This window comes from Rhamphochromis longiceps, linkage group LG19 (genome assembly GCF_057381845.1).
Source record: "Rhamphochromis longiceps isolate RC_006_pf linkage group LG19, R_longiceps_female_GT1.1, whole genome shotgun sequence".
In the NCBI taxonomy this organism is placed as follows: Eukaryota; Metazoa; Chordata; class Actinopteri; order Cichliformes; family Cichlidae; genus Rhamphochromis; species Rhamphochromis longiceps.
In genome coordinates this window covers 22,091,296-22,112,501 of record NC_140575.1, presented here as the reverse complement: position 1 = coordinate 22,112,501, position 21,206 = coordinate 22,091,296, and the positions used below count along the sequence as shown (strand labels likewise).

The 21,206-nt window shown below is 39.5% G+C and overlaps 1 protein-coding gene across 8 annotated transcripts in view; it reads right to left on the bottom strand.

The window, feature by feature from the left end:
- The window catches only part of LOC146646710 (traf2 and NCK-interacting protein kinase-like), a 55,092-nt gene extending 35,531 nt beyond the window's left edge, over positions 1-19,561 (bottom strand). For 6 of the 8 annotated variants that reach the window (XR_014908708.1, XM_085390580.1, XM_085390581.1 and 3 more), the window contains exons 1-2: positions 19,140-19,561; positions 8,788-8,853 (exon numbers count right to left, since the gene is read on the bottom strand). Coding sequence is in view for 7 of the 8 variants with exons in the window: in XM_085390580.1 (XP_085246706.1) it covers positions 8,788-8,853; positions 19,140-19,196 (123 nt within the window). In the remaining variant the exon portion in view is untranslated. The remainder of the gene's footprint in view (positions 1-8,787; positions 8,854-19,139) is intronic. The other 2 variants (XM_085390585.1, XM_085390587.1) reach the window with 1 other exon arrangement.
- Positions 19,562-21,206: the final 1,645 nt, after the last annotated feature.

The window sequence follows — 21,206 nt, the reverse complement described above, 5'->3', positions numbered from 1 at the left end:
CATTTCAAAAACCTTTACTTGGAAGACAAACTGTCTCTGTTTTTGTTCTGCATTACACTTTTCACAGTTTCACTACAGGTTGGTGGGTAGTTTGTGAGCGTTGACATTACAGATAACCGCAGCAACCTTCCAGGAACCAAAGATTTCCCAAAGAAGTTTTATGTGCAGCACCATGTACCTCTTTGTGATCAATTCCACAACAGCGAATGCAATCAACCTCCAAAACCCCCCAGCCAACCACTCACAGAATATACATATTTCAACCAGTGGTTACCAGATGGATATTAACCAATCTTTATGCCTGTTTTGTTTGTTTTTTACTTTGCTCACTGATATTTCACACAACTTAACACATTTTTTGAAAGACTGAGTAATAAAAGGTGAGGCCGCCATGGTTCTACAACCTGGATCTGTCATTTTCTTCCAAGGTATATAAATAAGTAAACATTCTGCATATGCTAAAGCATTCGAATGCATGCACACTAAACAGGAAACAGACTGCCAGATTGTGTTGCCGTCTCTTTGTAACAAGGAAATGGGTCAGGCCATAATCCTAATCTGTGCCATTATAGTAATCCACACAAATAAACACAGACTTTAGGAATTGCTTCAGCTTCAGCAATGCATTGTGTCATAGCGCAGGGCCTGTTTGCATAGTAACAACATCTTAGGGGAGAAGGTCTGAATGGTGTGCACCAGGACTATCACCGTGTGCATGTTTTTTTGTGCTTGTTTTGTCTGACGTAGAGGTGCCCCCCACTTCACACGCGCACACACACATACCAAAGTGAGGCAGTCTCAGGGTTGAAGGATTTCAGATAACCAGTGTTTCAGTCTGTACCTCTATATCAACGCCCACCGGTTTTATTACAAACCCATCCTGTTCAGCAGAAGGTGCTGGAGCTATGAGGCAGACTAAAAGCCACTTTTGGCTAACGAACACTACAAACACAGTTCTGCTGGAAGGCTCCCAAAGAAATAAAGGGGCAATACTCCCAGACACACCTCATTGCAGTTCAAACACCTGCAATCATTCCGCATTCACACGTGATCACACAGAAACACACACACAGAAGCATCTCGCATACACACAACTCGCAGAAGACGGTGTCGTGAAATCAGTGAGGCAGTAAATAAAAGTGACAAAGGCCTCCATTCCAATCTACTCCTGCACTAGCCAGGAAATACAGAAGCACCCCGAGGCTGTGCTCACGCTCAGGCATGAGAAAGAAAAAGAGGAAGACAGACTGAGATGAAAGAAGATTTAAAGAGAAGCCATAACAAGAGCCAGCAAATGTGAGGAAAACATACACCAGCACAGATTTTGTAGAGAACAATTATTAAAGGAACTAAGGTGAAGGTGATGAGGGAAAAGAAAGATGAGCGCAGCGATCTGTAGAATAGTTTAGAAGCTATTATTGATGGGTGGTGGAATACAGCTAATTTGAATTTTGCGTTAGAAATCCTGCAAGTGTTGATTTCATTCTGAATGAACCACTGTTAACATCTAAAGCCTACTGAAGCAATAATTTATCAGTAGTCTGAAATATAGCCGCTTATTAACCTGCCTGCTCACAGTACAGCCAGCTAATTAACAAGCTAGTAGAAACAAACACACAAAAAAACAACCTAATCTGGGTTCAGGGAAAGGATTCATACTGCCTCATAATGACAAATACAATCACACTAAATAGTTTAAAATGATCGCAAACATATCTGACACTGCCTATGACCTGTGAGTGTGTATATTTATTTTGGTATCTGTGCATACATGTCAGAAAATAGTCAAAGCTTAGCCTTATCATAATACCTGCTTTGATGTGACGAACTAGGTAAACACTAACAGAATAATCTGTTACTGGAGCTTGTTTATGGTAGACAGACTCAAATTGACTGAAACACAATCTCCCACATACACAAATGTAATGTACACAAATGCTTTATTTAGCTTTCTGTTGTTAAAATCCAACCAAATAACTGCTTGACCTTGTCTCTGAAACGGATCTAAAACGATCCGATCTTAATCAAACATGAATTCATTGATCCATTTGCTCATTACTTTGACCTTATCTCTCATTTCAAATAAAACTGCTGAAATTTTTTTTAAATTTGGAAGGAAACACTTCTCCCTCTAAATGCAACTGCTGTCAAACAGGCAAGAAAAGAGAGAGTAAGTGATTCGCAATGTGCCCAAGCGAGGGAGAAGGGCTGCTGTGAAGAGGAAAAGCGGCAGGTTCAGCACTTCGGCATCACGCTCCAGCAGCTCTGGAGGTCAAACGAACAGCCAAGCTGATTTACTGTGCGGGATGAAGGTGAAAGAGAGATAGGAAGAAACAGATGAGCGAGGGTATGGAGGACAGAACACATGAAGAGAAAAAGCATTTTAGATGAAAAGCAGTTAGAGTGGAAAAACAAAGAAAATGCAGCTAAAGGCCATAAAAAAAGAGAAGACACAGCAAATGAAGGATAATAGAGAGTGAGGGCTGGTATAGCTTATTGAATTACCTATTGATGAACATTTCAAGTGGCGAAAAAGTTGTTTTAAGCTCAATGACAGTATCAGTGAAAAAGAGGCTGCTCTATAACTGGGAAATATACAGTAGAAAGAGACAGACTGGGAAAGAAAAGCAAAGACAGAACGAGAGATTGTTATTGACATCAGCTATGGCTAATTGACTCTGGTCTGGGCGGCAGGAGTGCATTGTGGGTAAGTGGGACGTGTGGCCTTGGGGAAGATAGAGAGAGGATGTAGGCTAATGAAAACACTGCCAGGTGTGAGTTTGTGTGTGCGTGAGTGTATCACTGTATATGGTAAAAACAAGCACATCTGCTGGCCCCACAGTAACATCCACCTCAGTCACGGTTCACAGTTCATTCATAATGACTCCAGAGACTGAAGCACGTGTGTGTGTGTGTGTGTGTGTGTGTGTGTGTGAGAGAGAGAGAGAGTGTGTGTGTGTGTGTGGAAAAACAGCAGAAATTACAGTAGAACAGTTATATTGAAACAGAGTGACAATGGAAACCACAACAACACCACCACCAGGGACATGTGTTATATATGGCAACAGGCAGACACAAACACACACATATTCAAGTAGTGTACACTAAAAAAAAAAAACAAATTACACCTGAGCTGCATGTGCTTCCAGCTGCGACCCTCTGCGAGCAGTATGGACACTAATCCTGCCATTCAGCACGACATTCTTTTACATTTACATGTCACTCTGTAGTTGCACATGTCAGCCTGTTATCACACTACCAGCAGCTTATAAAACATGACTGTAGCCTATACATCTTTTAGGGGAGTCAGAGAATGATTATAATTTCTCATTACCACTGTGCTTATGGTGGATGCTAAATCTATGAACATCTACAGTGTGATTTGCAAAAGAATTACATTTATACCCAAATAAAACACTCACATTACAAAAATATTGTATTATACTAAGCTGCCTGGCATCTAGTCAAACTAGAACATGTCACGGTAAAGTGTAATTATTGATCAATCATTCAGTTTTTACATATTCCTTTAGATAAAATAAAATGAATTTAAATCTTGTAAGAATACACTGTCACAATGGTGAAAACAAACATGGAAATAGGTTTTCCTGATTCAGCAACAAGGCTGGTTCCAGCTTCTTAAAGGGGATTTGTGCTTTTTCTTTGTTTTTATGATTTGGGCTTGGCAAAACAAGCTCTAGACATTATCTTGAGCTCTCTGACGTTACTTACCATTATACCCCAAAACCAAAAAAAATCACCATTTGCAGAATGTGCAAAATAAAAAAAAAAATTAAAAAAAAGGCCATATATTTTAGACTTCATTCTATCTCCAACCGCGCCAGTGAAAGTGTTTTCGATGTGACTAGTATTAGAAGGAAATCCATAAATCTTCAATTAACCCAAATATTTGGCATTCAAATTACAAACCTGTTAACTTAACAATCAATACTTGATAGTTAACCTTTGTTAAAAATCAACTGAAATGGAGCGGAAGGCACATTCCTCACAACACGTAATGCCAACCACTCATATGTCGTGTTGCCAATTTTAGCACGATCCAAGAATGATCGTTTCAAAGAGATACAAACTGTATGTGTATATGCTTGCTTTTGCTTGATCTTCTTTCCTGCTGTGAAACACTAGCTGGCGGAGTTTAGAACATCAAACAAGAGGAGTAAATGAAGTCACTCTATCTATCATACTGTTTTGAAGTCTTTTATGCCAGACTTTCTTACTTCATGCTGCTTCTCTGAGATATGTGTGTTCGTGTGTTCCGTGTCTGCGTGTGTGTGTGTTAAAAAGGAGTCTGTGGCAAGCGTGCAGAGGGAAAAATCTCCCATGGTCCTTTGCTGCGTGACTTCCAGCAGATAAGGAAGATAAAAAAGAAACACCTTTGAAGTTTTATTCAGTTCCTTAAGAGGGCAGGGAGGGAGGAGGAGGAGGAGAAGAACTGGGGAGGGGAGCAAGACAGGCAGAGCACTGCAGGTAAAAAAACAACAACAACAAAAAAACACAACAAAAACAAAAACACAACTATGGACAGAGGAGGAGGGAGAGAGAAAGTGATTAATCCTAATCTACGTTCTTTTTGTCTCTTTACATGCCAAGATAACAAGATTAGCTGTGAAGACTTCACTGATGTCTGACCTGAATCTGTGCATCATTTTCAGGATAAGTGAAACCCATGACATTTTCAGAAGAATACACACGACCTTGACTGCTGAACACATGAAAGGAGCATACACAGTGACAAGAGGAAATGTCAGACACTGCACGATCCTTGTATACACATTGATTTAGACACACGTACACCAGTGCAATAACCGGAAACCATGCAGGTGCTCTCTTTACAGCATCACTGTCACAGTGGGTGAGCATACACTAGAAAAGCCCACACGGCCCAGGTCCTCAACTGTCACGTCTTCTTCACTGTGTGTGTGTGTGTGTGTGTGTGTGTGTGTGTGTGTGTGTGTGTGTGTGTGTGTGTGTGTGTGTGTGTGTGTGTGTGTGTGTGTGTGTCTTTCAGACTGACTAGTGAATATTTAAAGAGGGTGCAGTAAGCAGCAGCAGCAGCAGAGTGGATGTGTTCTGCCACCAGAGAGAAAAAGACTGGTCGCCTTCTTTCCACTTATTTTTACTGCTTCCTCACTGTGTGAAGACAGCAAAGTCACAGAGAGGGGAGGGGCCGATATGTGCAAACAACACACACACAAACACACGCAAAAGTATAAAATGGTTTATTGCTGTGAAGGCCAAGGAGACAGTTGATGAGATGATGTATATGGGTGTCACACATCCATCCATGTGTGTGAATGCGTGTATCAGTTTGCACTCCTGTGACCATGATATGATTAGTTGCCATCTCTAGTTGTCTTTTTGCCCATCAAGCTGAAAAATCACTTCTCCCACGGGAATGGCAAGAAACTGTGATTAATCAATTAGCAGATCAATAACCCTGTCAGTCAATAAGGCAACCTGTCAGTTTCTTCCTATATCCTATAGTGCCAAAAGAGGTGAGGAGTCTTTCCTCATTTGGAGAAGTACAGCTGACATAAAATATTCACAGGCATCAGGAAGAAAGAAAGGAAGACGGACATAACAGAAGTATTATAAGTATAACAAGAGAGTGAGTGGAGGTGATGGCTAAATAAAGGGAATAAAAGTGGGGAATACAGATGAGGCACAGGGACAACAGTGAAATCTAAAGGAGGAAGCCGAGAGAGTGGAAGATGAAGAGAGAGGGAAGTGGAGAGAGAAGGTATTTAATTATTCAGCATTACCCATGTTCTCTATTTATGGCCCTTTTAAACCTGGCAGTAGAAGCTATATATATATATGCACATACTGTAGGCACACTGTCCCCCCTTAAGTAGAGTTCACTGGGGATGTTTCAATACAGAAAACAGAGGAAACAAAAGAATGAACGTGATTATATATTGATAAGAGAAATCCACAAAAGCAAAAGGATGAAAAGTAAGAGGATGTGCAGGCAGAGGAGGAAGAACTAGCAACATAACCACCATGGATCTCTCATGTGAGAGGAGTGAAGGCAGGGTAAAAATATTTTCTATCATTGGCTACGTCTCTGAACTATTTCTGCTGTCAAAGAAACTACAACAAAAATGATAATGTGGATAGATAGTTTTTTATTGTGATAAGATTTTAGGCATATATAAGAAGGAAAGGAGTGAAAGAGAGATGGTGGAAAGAGAACTGAGAGCCAGATCTGTATCATTTAACTAGATGGAGTAATGGAATTGCTGATAAACCTGTTATCTCTTGCTCACAGGCACACAAACGTGGAACTATGTGGCACATTAGTGCCCTTCTTTAACCAATAATATAAAACAATGCTGCTATCACACACAAATGGATGCACAAAACCATGCATGCATAGTAAACCTATAGCTTCACTATACACATAGTTCACCGAGTGCAATTTACTACAGCAGAATAAGGCAAACTCATTTTGTGTTTTTCCTGCTGTAGGAATAGAATTGAGAAAACACTTTTTTTTTTTACTTTTTCTTATAATCTTTCTATTCAGTTAAAGTGTAGATGTAAAAATGCCTTAAAACTTATTAAAAATTAAAACTTATTAAAGTTTTAATAACCTCAAAGCTAGCTTTAATTTTTTTTTTCATCCATATGATTTTTTTTACTTGTTATTTATGGTTTATTTGAAACTGTAGCACACCACAAATCAAGGCATAACTTGTTAACTTGTACTCTGTGATCACATAAACATCAGAAAAACTGGCCCCTGAGCAACTTGAATATATTTTGGGAATCAAAACAAAGAGTCAAATCATTTTTGCAGTCTGTCTGACTCTTATCTCCTTCTGCTCTTTTCATCTGAGCGAAAAAAGGCAAACTGCACAGCACGCTGACAAGGATTCACTGATGCAGAACAGAGATACCACAGCTCTAAAGAATGATATTGTCCTGTGTTATTTTTCTCATATAACAAGTGTTTAAAATGATTCAGAACGAGCCAGAGCAATTCCACTTCACTAATACCCGCCAGGCTGAAGGTCAGTTTATCATCTCAGTGAGTCAGAGGTTCACCTGCTCAAAAAACGTTGATCCTCTTCAGGCAGCCTGCCTGAAAGAGGAACCTCAGCTGTGTGAGAAATTTAAAATAGATGACATTTTTGCTCAAGTGACTCTGCTGCTTATCTCTGTGTCTGAGACTGATCTTTCCTAGTTTAAGCTGTATTTATAGAGCACTGAACAGGATGATATTTGAAGTTTAATCTTTTTTTCTGCTATGTTTGTCCCTTTCATACAGCTATTATGACAGATAGGCCTTCATTTTTTTCATTAAAATTAAACTGGCAGTCCAAAATCTAAATATATGAGGATTCATATCACATATGAAAAAAGAAACCGGAAAACCCAACAGCCAATTACCATTCTGAGAAGAGAAACAACACTTCAAACCTCATTATCATCCTAAATTTGATCCCATTGTTACAGTTTTCAACACGCAGCACAGTTTGCTTTGTAAGCATTTCCAGGCACATACTTGTACCACCAAGAGTAACCATTATTCTCAAGCCATTTGTCATTAAATTTGCATTCCCCCACTTCCATACAGTAACAAAGAGGAATGACTAGCAAGCCCTTTTTCCTAATCATCATATTCCAGTCTGGCACTGAGCCTATGATTCTTTTTTTAGCCACAAAAATAAGCTAATTTATCAAATCAGCTTAATTGTTAAATAAATACGGGTGAGTGGGACTGTAAAGTATAGCCTTAACAAAGCACTCACATTGTGTGAGGTAAATGTGTATCAGAGGGGAGAAAGCGGCATGTGTGTGTGTGTGTGTCATGGAAAATTTCTTGGTCAAGTGACTGAAAAAGTTTAAGACCAACCTGGGCCTGAAGTTTCAAACAATATTTTTTATTATTATTATTTATTTATTTGTAGACTAAAAAAATAAAGATTCTACTGGTTATTATTATTTCTGTTTTTCGTCCTTTCTGGATCTTACAAACAACCACACACACACATATTTTTAGAAGTGTGGATAAGTATGTCTGACCTTTGTCTGACCTTTCATTTGGTTAAATAGGCTCCTCTCCATCACCACCTGACCGTAAGTCTCTGGTTCATTAGACACATCCTCAAGCATGCAAAATACATGCACTGAAGGCTTTCAGAGTCAGAGGCTGTCCACATATTTTATCGGTCCATATATTTAAACATATTTATTCCAACTAGGGGTCATTAAACAGAGTGACACAGGCTGCTTCCCTATCCTGCAGAGAGGCAAAATAAAGCAGCAGAATCAGGAAAAGGAAGCAAGGAACAGAGAACGACAGGCTGTCATGAAGAGAAGAGGAAGCTCAGACAGTGACATGGACTGAGAGATTCTGTTTAAATAACTGTGGGAAACAGCTGAGCCCATCTGACAACAAAAAGCACAAACCACAGTGATGTCACAAATGCAGACCGACTTAGCACGAGTACTTCCTGTGTCCCAGAAAAACCTCAAAAGGTTAAAGCATTGCTGAGATAAGAGAGGTCTAAAAACAGTAAAGAGAGTAAAGTGTTATTTAAAGGGACAAGAAAAATTAGCAGGTTATCGTACTTTTACACATCTACAGTTTCACCACAGCTGTGGGGTTTCTTTTATCTCCTGTATTATTTCCTATGCTCCTTCATTTACATTGTCTTTCTTTGTTTCACGCGGGCTACTTGCAGAGGCTAAATAAAAAACTGATAAGAATGAGGAGCATGCTATCAGAACGACATTCTTAGTGTATATAAGTCTCACCTTGTACACCTGCCCATATGTGCCATTTCCCACCAGCTCAACCAGCTCAAAGATGCCGACGGGATCCTGTAAATTCAAAGAAAAGACAGTGGAATGGTTAGAATACAGACACTCAGCTCTACATAACCTTAAAACAAACTCAGATTGTTTGAATGCAATAAGGTATGGCATATGTTTGCACAGAAAAGCCTTCAGCTGGTCTAAGTCTTAGGTACAGGAAGAGACAGCTTCACAGCTGCCAGATGAATTGTCTAGAAATTTTAATCAGATGGTGATCAGAGATGAGTCTAAAGAGAAGCAAATGAGCGGTGATATGGGGGTTTAAGTAACTTTACATCCAGCGCCATCATCAAAAAAAGGATTACATTCCCTCCAGCCTTAGCTTCATCTTATGTTTATTGCTCAGTGATAAATGTTAGCATGTTAACAGACAAATTATATCTACTTAACATCAACACACTGTAATTCTGAGCATGCTAGCATGTTGATGTTGCATGCAGCGTTGAGTCTTTTAATCCATATTACAACAGTGGGCATGTATTCTAAACAGTGCAGGTAGTTTAAATGAGCAGTAATGTCTCAGTAAAGCTCCCAGAGTGTTGATACACTATTCTGAAATGCAGTGCTGGATTGCTTTAGGCATGCATCCAGACTAGCTAATAATTTAAGCCCACGGTCGCTAGGTTGCCAACACAACTCAACGCATCTTTGAAAAGGAGCAGCTTGAACTGAGCATAAAACCCACTGACCCTGTGCACACACACACACACACACACACACACACACACACACCTCCCCCTTCCTTTCTGCTGCACGTTGCTACGGCATTCCAACAATAGCTGGCATTTACCCTCTCCTTCCTTCTCTCTCTCTTTCTTTCTCCCTGTCTCTTTCACACTCTCTCTGCTCCTCCAGCTTCTGTTTTCCAACCAGCTGAAGTCCATCTATGTCTGTCTCACTCTTTTATCTGCACTTTGCTCTCATTCCAACAGTGAATGAGGTTCAGAGTTCCAGAAACACTGAGGTCCTTTTACCAGCTTTACCAGCTTTTCTCCCCGCCGCTGTCATTCACAAGTTTGATAAATGTGGCCATCATTCATCAATACATCAACTGTCCTCAACCAGAACGCTGGAGCTATTCTTGAGGTTTTATTCACTCAACATGTTCATGATGACAACACAATAAAGCATGTAATCTTACAATGATAGTTCAGACTTTTGAAAATGTCATTACCAGCTCACTGGAATGTGGATTACAGTATGTTACAGCCAACTCTACTGGGTATTCAAATAAATCTTTGATCCGTTTTTTATATTCCATTCTTCTTTTAGAGCAAAAGAAGATGTTTAAAAATGTGATTCTTCAACTGGGGGCAAAGCTAAAGGCTTATTTCATTGCTGATTCACCAAAAATAAACTGCACTATTATGTAGATCTACACTGGGACTCATACAAACCTAAAGAACAGAGAGTTTTACACAATACTCCTTTCTCACAGACAATTCCCCTCTCAATAATACATCTTTTTTTTAATTTCTATTCTGAACAGCCACACATGTATTCTATTTGCATCCTTGTCCCTCTTTTCTAACCTTATCACTTTCCTCCCGTCTTGCATTCGCAGTTCATCTATTTTTTTTTTTTATCACGTACTTTCTCTTTCTCACTGTTTGCACTTCACATTCATATCATGTCTGTGAATTTTCAATTGAACTTGCAGCTAACTTTGCTGGCATGACACGTGCGCTACCACAGTGCTAGTGAACCACATACCACAGATGAAAAAAGATTTTCCTCTGATGTTAAACAGGTAACGCTATAGCCTATTTTAAGGGGTTTGCATAAATGTTAAGACTTCTAAAATGCATTTTCTCCTTCTTCTGTTCTTCTGTCTCAACTTCCCCCTCTTCCTTCTCAGTGTCTCTGCCTTTCCCCATCCCTCCCTTTGTCTCTCTCACTCTGTCTCCATATGTTTGTTTCTGTTGGTCTCAGCAGACCTGTCAACCTGTCAGCTGTTTCTGAAGACAGGGCCTTGCGCTTTTCTTGTTCCCTTCTTCCTGTTTTCTGTCGTTTTTCACCCCTCCGTTGTGTTCTGCAGACGCCAGCACACACATGCGCTTTTCCTCGTACACAAACGCACGCACACACATCGCAAAACTCATTCTCTCACTTTCTGTCTCAAGTACATCCTCCCGCTGTCTAGCTCTCTCACACTCTCAAAACTACATGCACACAAAAACACACACACTGTGCCAATAACACACTCCTACACAGGGATAGTGTTCAAATGTTCTAACAAGTATGAGTGGGCACAAAATGATGAGTGTATGTCTAAGTAAATGCTTGTGCACGTGAAAGAGAGAAAGTTAGAGAGAGACTGCTAGTTGCTTTTAACAGTGCTAACATGGGCATTCTGAGTGTGCATGTGACCGGTGTTGCCAGCTTATAGAGGTAGATTATTTCACCGTTTACTTTCTTTATCTCTCACTACTTCTGTGTGTGCATCTCCATGTGTGTGCTTGACAGCTGTGTGAATCAACTCTCAGAGCCGCAAACAAAGTTCTGACAGTCTGTCTCGAGATTCATCGAAGGATGCCTTCTCGTTTCCTTTTTTGTTTACACACAACAGAAACGTTCACGTGCAAAAAAAAGAAAAGAAAATACATATAGGTACAAAGGCAATGCTTCAGTTCATACATATTTTTAGGCTTACCCACAAAAATATAGTACAATATCATTCATATTTTAGAGGCCACTTGCAGAATCAGCTCTCGGCACGTGGCCACCTCTAAGACTGCATCTGCGTCTGTGCGTCTGTGGGTTGGAGTTCCCTGTAACTGAAACAATTCGGCCTACTTCCTTGTTTTGTTTTGGGGTTTTTTTTTTCATTTTGTTTTCCTGCTGAGTCTTTGCCAGGGTCACATGACAGCCATATGACCCCATTGGTGGCCAATTAATCATGCTGTGCGTCTCTATAAAGCTGCTGAATAACAGTACATTAAAAATAGCTTGTGATACATTAAAAAAAGTGCTCAGAGAAAGAAGAATGAGGATCCACCAACAGATGTAAAGACACCCACAGACAACTTTTGAGCAGAGGCTTCTGTCTGATGACGGTGCAGTTTTTTTTCTTACTTAGCTTTATTCCAGTTCAGACGCTTCTCTAAGAATTTTTCAAAGCCACAAAAGAACACGACTTCCTTTATTTTCTATAAGCCGTTGCAACATGATAGAAGCATGACACTGACTGGTCACCGATAACCTTTATTGTACTTCATACAGCTTTTCTAATAAGTTAATGTAGGTAACAGCTAATTGACCAATTGTCAGCGATGATTTTATTGGCCAATAGCTATCTGCAAATCTATCACTATCAGTATTTATAACAGCTGACAAATTAAAATGTAAAAAGTAATGAGCAATTCAATAACTACACATAACAAAAGTTACAGAAAAAAAACATATCGGTCGTTATATGTAATAGCAGATTTTTAAAGCACCAAATATCGGTAGCAGTATCAGTCTTAAAAATCCTATATCAGTCAGGCTCTAGTCACAAGTACATTGTATTAACTTTTGGTACATGAGATGAATACAGTAATGGCTTGTCTCTTTTGCTCCAGACAGAGAATATTGGCCCATGAGCAGCAGAGTCCATTAATAATGGATTTTTAAGAGCAGGCCTGCAGCCCTTGTGAAAGCCACTTTACGACATGTGTGAGGACTTTTACTGACTGCATTCATTCTTTCATTCTACAGCCTAACCTTAATTCTCTCCACTACATTCCTAACTTTAACTCCTATCTAACCAAAAGCTAATCCTAGCTTTAACCTTAAAACTAATGTTAAAACCAGAGCAAATTACTCACATAAAATCGCTATCAGGTGATCTAAGCATGGCTGAATACACATGGAAACATAATCAATCTGATCAGAACAAGTTGCATGCAAAGGCCATAAGAAATGCAGCTGACTCTTAAATATATATTGCTTGCTCCAGCGGATTACAAGGCTGAGAGGGCCATGTGTAAACAAGGTAATTAAAGATTTTCAGTAGAGCTATTAACAACGAATCAACTGTTACTTACAAAGTAGACTCACCCTTCTTGAGAAGTAATGTATCACTCAATGCTTTGTTGCCTGACACATTTTGATGCATTCGAGGTATGTGAATTCCTTTGACAAAACCACACCTCGATGCCATTGTGTAAAGTCTAACCAAAGCCACTTTTACTCTCTAATGCTGTGTCTGTTTGTTCATTGTATCAGCCATATATCAGCTGTGTTATGAATTAAACCAATACTAAATCTAAAGATCACATTGCACTAGAGAGTAGTCACTAAGGTCTTTGTATGAGATTTTACTTAGTTCTGATTTCTCTTATGAGTTCAGCTCCAAACATTAGTATTCATATCAATCACACAACACAGTTACATACTTTAAAAATATGCTCAAGTGACATGTGACTTCAAATTAAAAGTGGAGAGGAAAAATGAAAAATAAAATTAAGACAGAGGCAACACATTTAACACACAAAAACAGCAGTACAATAAGTGAACATTAGAGTCCCGATGAAATTGAAAATAATCACTGCAGATGCTGGAAATCTAATCTATGACAGTACATTTACATGGTGACACAAACAATTATTCTTCCGGTTTAGTGAATCAGTTTGCAGCTACATCCCAATCACGCTACATTTTACCAGCTATCTTTATCTTTGTGAATGACAGACCAACAGCAGATAGCTTATTCAATGCAAAGTTTAGAGTCATATATTTATAATATAGCAGAGAAAGACAGAAGGTCTATTAAGGTTAAATCATCACATCTGAGAAGATAAGCTATGAGTATTCTGATTAAGATGACGATTTACAAAACCACTTCTCAAATTATTTGTTTAAAAAAAATTGGCTTATCAGAAAATAACAAATTCTTTCAGGTCTTTTAGCGTATTTTTATTGTACATTCCTGCTGCTAAAAAGTAAGACTTTGAAGTGTCTTTATAGTCATAACAGTCATGATTATTTCAACCAGACCCAGCAGTGAGTTGTGCAAGCTTTGCAACGAAAGCTGAGGAAATAAAATTAAAACTGCACAAATCTCTATTTTCACATAGACAATTGCTAAACTTGTATAACGTTACGCGTAATGTGATGTGGGTCAAACTAACAAACCACATGACTAAGACAACTGGCAGTTGATGTGAATACTATTGATCATCCTGTTGCAATGCTGTGTTTTGAACTTTTGGATTCTGGCAATTATTTGAATCTTTCATGATACAACTGTAAACTAAAAAAAAAAACCCACATGGCAATACTACTGGCCCAATATACAGCCCACACCCCTATACCGCAAAATTGCTCTAGAAAGTCTTAAGGATTGCGACAAAGAGCTCAAGAGGTTGACTCCAGATGGCCAAAATGTGTATACCATATAAGCTGACAGTACATCCATCTTGTGCTTAAAACTTATCAAATAATCCCAATGCACCCTGAGTTACTATAACATGGCTTATGTATAGTTTTGTATCGCACAACAGTACTTTAGCATTATATCACCAGCCTTTATGCAGTAAAAGTTAAACTCAAAATGTTACTTTTTACACTCACCAAGATCAAGATTTTTGCCAAGCTCATATTTACCTATTGTATATCTGTAGTATATCTTTCTGTGCATTAGCCAGTGACCAGGTGAGTGCAGTTAATTTTTGTAGAAAGTGATTTTCAGAGATGTGAGGTGGATTGAATTAGGGACTCTAAGAGGATGATAGGAGTCATGCTGGGGCCAGCTTTGCCTCTTATAAAACCACTTACACTTAACAACACAGCTCAACACTGCTTGTTTTTACAAGGAGATGTCGTTGTAGCCCAATTCCCAGTACATCTCACCCAGACATGTACAGTACATTAGCAGGAGTCCACTTCTAATCACAGATTAACAGGCCACTGAAGAGGGTCCACGCTGCAGGGTTTGTTCTGCAATGCAACAGAACCTCTCGCCACCCGATTCTGCCAACTTGCAATCTCACACCTTTCCCTATCCCCATTTGCCCATCACTCCTCCCCTTCTGCATGAATTGCTTTTCTACATCCCTCTGTCATTTCAATACATTTTTCTTTCCTTGCTGCCCTGCACAATGTGAGTGTGACACAATGGAGGGATCACTCCTATTATGGACTTGTCTGCATGCACATGATTCCTTCAAACACTTCAGATCAAGTGTAAGTGTGCACTTGTGCGTCACTGAATGAGAGGGGTGAAAAAGGAAGCTAGTATGTGGTGCAGTGCATACTTTCAAACATGCTGGAATAGAACGCATTCGATATGTTGCACTTTGACTGTTTTAAGTCATGGAACTGGAGCTCTTGATGTTTTTCATGATGTTTGCCATGCATAATGCAAACCAGGAGTTTACAAACTCACGGAGGACATCAAGGTGGCTACGTGCATCTTTTTTATACAGTCTACATTTGGTTTTTGTCAAGCACTTCTAAGAAGTCGTTTAGAAAGCAGACAGTGCGGTCAGTGCTTACACACAACAAACTACTCATGTGAGGTTTGCCAAGGAATCCTTTCCTACATCTTTTCTTGGCTCACTTACTTTTTTCCTGAAATGAGCTAGCAAGTTGCAAGAAGCAAAATACCAGCATTTATTAATTTGATATCATAGTTTTATATACTGATTATTACATTTTTAAAGGATTTTAATCATTCATAAACACACACAAAATGTGTAATACATAGTTTACAACACTAAAATAGTTAAAGGCACATAACTGTTTACAACAACTCTTTCAGGTACCATATCAAGTGATGGTTTTTATAGATCTAATAAAGTACAATAATTAAAATGTGCCCATCAATCCTTATAGATGCTTACAAATATATTATGGTATGTTATAAATAATTAATTAACTATAATAATAATAAAAGCTACACTGGAGGGCTTAAATAAGTAAAACATGCATGCAGACCACAACTACTTATACATTTTAATACTTGTGGCAGGGAATTAAAGCTTTAATCTAACTCCATTAGTGACTTGAGGGGGAAAAAATAGGTCAACTAGAAGCAGGCAGGCACAGTGGAAGGGAGGGTGGGAGGGAGAGGGGCATTTCTCAGCGACAGTCTGCCATACAGTATATAGACTATTCATGAATAAGCTCTGTGTAAGCCTTGGGCACTGCTGTGGCCCCGTTACTATGGAGTCCATAGTGAGGGGCAGAGGAATGTGGCCTTACTGGGCAACAGGGATTGAGAGGGAGAGGCTCTAGAGATGGGTCTTTGCCTTGAACTACTTTAGTCACTGGTCACATCTCCACCTTTACCCCGAGCTCAGCCCTCTTGTCATTTTCTTCTTCCCTTCTTGGGTTCTCTCACTGTCTCTCAATGTTCCTGTAAATCTCTCTAAGCTGCCTTCATCTTCAATCCAGCTTTCTCCCTCTGCGTTTTCTCTTAGTCTTTCTCTGACCATGTCACTATCCCTTCATCCTTTCACCTTTTCTCGCTTTCATCTCAGCTTTCACACCTGACTCCCAGCACAGCACATTAGTCTACTGCCAGTATTAGTGTGTGGTGTGTGTGTCTGTGTGTGTATTACTCTGGCTGGACTTCCTGCTGGTTTGCCATCTGTTGCTCTAGTCAGCTGACTAGATGAGCTTGTGCTCCTGACGCCTCTGACCTGTGTGTGTTCGCATCACTTTGCATAAAAACCACTGTCTGTATTTAAAGAATTTTTAAAGTATTCAACCTTGTATGATATTTTTTTATGGTTATTGCGGGTCATGGTAGGATGGACCAGAGCAGCAACATTTCTGTGAATGCCTCTAGTAAGTCTGGCCTTCCCCACTAAAATAAAACATGATGCATCTATGCAGGTGCCGCAGGGTTGATGTGTCACACCAGCAGATGTTGCAGAGACCTGACAAGGCATATGAAAACAAAGCAAGAGAGGAAAAAATGCAGAGGCAGCAAACATGAAAAACCACTTCTTTTTCCACTTTACTTCCCACTCAATTCTGTCTGTCTCTTGTAAGTGTGTGTGTCTGTGTGATGCTCATTGTGCCTATAAGGAAGCTCTAGCCCTGGAACAGCCCCACACCCCCCCAACCATACACTCATATAGACTAAAACACAATGCCCCACCATCTTCACCAAGCCCAGTATTTATAAGCCCCCACTCAACCCTCCTCACCTCGTCAGAGCCAGCTGACCTACTTCCTGTCTAGCCAGTCCAGCAGTGGATGACTGTAACTTCATCTTAGACCATGTGTGTGTCTGTCTATGTGTGTGTGCGCGCACGTATGTATTGCTCGGGAAGATAGGTATTGTTCGTACATGTTGAATGGACAAACCTTGGTTTGTTTAAGACTTCTCTGGAAATCATTGTTTATTTCAGCTTGTAAAACATGTTGTTCAGGTTGTGTAACTTGGTTACGGAGGAAATCACAGAAGACATTCACAACATAATATTACAAGGAAATAGCTGGAGTATAGTGTTGGGGAAAAATATTAAAATAAAAGTTTTGGCTTCCCTTAATGTAGCATTATGGTGGTAGGAAATCTCTATTCTATTTTTTCTGTTCTATTTTGTCCACTTCCATCTTTTGACTCAAGTACTATTTTTATGAAAAATATGAAAACTTTTTTTAGAGCTGCACCACTTCATCAAATGAAATATGTAACATAGGATTCTGCTCTTGCCAAAAACCTTTAAGCCTCTTAGTGTTTTGAAATCATCACTACTTTTAAGATAGTAGTAATCATTTGACATAATTACATATTCCGATACTCCTAAATGCACTTCTATGTAAAGGCAAACATGCGCATCTGCACATCAATGTAAGCTGCCTCTAAGTCACAGTGACAGACACTTGAAATCCTGCCTCCTAAAGAATAAGGCATCCATGGCTGAACTCCCACTCGCCTCCTCATTCCTCTTTCAGTGTTTCTCTGTCTGTTTTGTTCTACTCCTCTTCTTCTTTCAGATTTCTCTTTCCATTCTGTCTTTAATAGAGCTTGTCCCGCTGATGAAATTTTGCTAGGCGTAAACCTGAAAAGTAGCACTTATTTTCCTAAACACTTGATTCACAATTCCTTGGAAATGTTATTCTTCTTTCAAGCAGTGCAAGGAGGTGGGCGCAGAGACATAATGCTAGGAGACAGAGCGACTGGCAGAGAGACAGGGAGGTACATTCACTCAGTCAGATAGTCAAGGTGATAGAAAAACAGGTGATGAAATTGATAGAAAAGAAATGGAATGGAGGTAGATGGATGAGTTGGTGTTAGTGGAGCAGAAACAAGTAGGCGAGAAACCATGAAGCAAGCAAGAGACCAGCAAAGACAGAACCGGAGACAAAAATGGCATGTGGGCACAAACAGACGACAACTGCGCTGTGTGAGAGAGACAAAGCAAGAGGGATGTGGTTTTGTTTCTCAAAGCGGCAAACGGGTCTTTAGCTGAAGCATCCCTTACTGCTTTATGCAGTTGACTATCAGCTTGGCAGACACCTACACATTAGAAACACACGTACTGCCCAATGAAGTGAAAATACGGGTCTGCACACATAAACACAGGCTGTTTGTGTATGCCTGTCTGTTTGTGTGCACATGTGTGTGTGCGTGTTTGTGTGTATTATGGCTTACAGCACATACTGGATGAACAAAAGAACTGGCTATTGCAGCATGCAAGGCTTCAGTTGTGACTTTGAGTAGGTTACAGTGACTACAGGTAGGTTGGCACACTTCCCTCTCTCTCTTGCACACACACGCGCACACATACACTGAGTAAATACCATGATGAACAGCAAAAGAGAGGAAATCTGGATGAATATGAGTTTGACTTAAAAGCAGTTTCTGTCGTGTTCTTACAATACACAAGCCAAGAGAATCAGCAGCGTGTGGTTGAAATAGGTTAAATTCCACTCTGAATCAATTCTGATGAGGCTATAATAGGCTGGCCCACTGAAAGAAGATACACAACACCCCCTATCCAGGTCAGCAAAATCACAGCCTCAACCTCAATTCAGCATCACACACAACACCGACCTTCCTGTAACTGACTTGAATGAAGATAAGCCTTCAGATGTGCGAGCCAGCTGTAATGTTAGTTAATGTCTATATATAATTTGATCTATAATTTGACACACTGTGGCGGCCCGTCTCCCGCACATCCGCCTTTTGCAGCCTCCTCTGCTCTGTGCCGGTTGTTATTCAGGGAGCACTGTCAGGTGCAAGAGAAGGAGGAACGCGCGAGTGCACACATCAATTTTCTTACACACAGACACGCACACACACACTTTTTCTTTTTTTTCTTTAACAGAAATTAAACGTAAATTAATCTTACTCTCAAAGTAGATAGGTCGATTTCGTCCAGGCTCCGTGCTGGAGAGTCACTCGCCATGATGGAGGACACAAAAAAGCGACTGTCTGTTGTCCGATATCCAGAAACGGTCTTAGCTGTCACGACTGTGTGGTCTCCTCTGCTGCTAGGTCTCTACTATTCCCCCTCTCTCTTGCACAGTGATGTGTCAATGGATGAGAAAATAATATCAGTCCCTTTCTCGTCAGCAGCTGGACGCTCCTCGGGCCTGGAGCGCACAGCTAGAGCGCAAACGCGTGGATGATAGAAAGCGATAGCACCGTGTACATCAACACTTGGAAGTCCATGTCTGCGGGATGTAGACCATACAGAGTAAGGTGAAGCAATACGGAGACTGATTTGTTTCTGGTACAGAAGCTGCTGTGACAGCCAGCCAGTAAATATAGAGAAGGAGGGAGGTGGGAGCCGCTTTCCCTCAGCAAACCACGCCTGTTACCGGGCGGGGTTTACTGAGGCAGCGAGGACTTCCAAACTTTTTTCTTCCTCATGTTTAATAGCAATGTCCTTGTACAAAAGAAAAGAAAAGAAAGGAAAAGAAAAGAAACTGAGTGAAGATATACTTTCTGATTTTTGCTTATATTTCCCTGTGTACTTTTGATTAAATAGAACAACTATGTATATTTTCTTTCTTTATTTATTTTTTTTCAAAAAATCGGTATATTTTAATCACAAGGTATAAGAAGACTAAATGTAACCCGGCACAACACACACACAAACACAGATAATTATTGAATCCATCAAATGTAAACACACACACAGCAAGTGAACTGCTGTCTGTTTATCAGGTTTCCTGTTACCTTGCAACCGCTTTCCCGAAATGCCTGAAGCGTTTTCATAAATCTGTGGAAACATGATAAACAACGAATAACATTCTCATTCCACCAAAGACAATACGAAACCTCTCTGGTCTCTGTATCCAACTCTAGGTTCCCCTGAATTTGCCTGAGGGCAAGCAAGAGACAAGAAAAACACAGTAAATGATTTATTTATTAATCAATTATTTAAAAAACAACGACAACAACAACGATGCTACTACTACTACTGATAATAATAATAATAATAATAATAATAATAATAATAATAATAATAATAATAATAATTCTTATTATTATTATTATTATTTTATTTGTATAGTACTTTTCTACAAAGTGCTTCACAGTGTCAATAGAAGCCACAGATTAAAATTAAGTATGCCTGTTCAAACATACAGACACATTAATGGACACTAAATCAACAGTACGGTCAGACATTCATTCCAACATACACACTTCCATACACGCAAATAGTTGTAAAGTATAGCCCAAAGCAAAGAGGGGAATTAAGGGAAAGCTTATAAAAATGTGTATTCAGCAGTTGTTTTAAACAAATATCAGAATAGGTCACCTGATAGAGGCTAAGCGAGGCTGTCCCAAAGTGGACTCTGCTGATTCTGTCAAACAAGAACCTTGGATTTTGTTTATCATTATTAACCAAACCAGCAACATAAGATGTGCCAAGATATTTTATGAGTTAGTTTAGTGTGGAGGAAGTAAAAAAGTTTCCAAGTATTTACGTTACAGAACATCGTAAAAATAGCATTGACTTCCATCCAAGTTCAGTCAGTGTAGAGTTTAATATTATTAGCACTAGGCGAGGCAAGCAAAGCCATGCCAGTAGAAAACAGATGGAAACATCAAGACATCAAAACACAAAATTCCACACTGACATACCTGTGAAAGGAACTTCCTTTTCAGGGGTTTTCATCATGCCCTTAACTGAAGAGATTTCTAAGGAAGAAAGTTTATTTGGGTTTGACATGTTTTTTTTTTTTTTCCATAAAGTGCCAAACAAAAATAAGAACAAGGAAGGAGGGCTGTTTTCAGGAAGAAAAAATGGAAAATTAATTATTTCCCAGCTGTGTGTTTTTGGCTTTACACAATTAATTTCAAACAGATTTTATTTTAGAGAATTTAGACACTCAAGCAGATCAGAGGTTTTTTGTTTTGGCTTTTCTTGTCACATTTTGGAGTACTGCCACTGAAACCATGCATG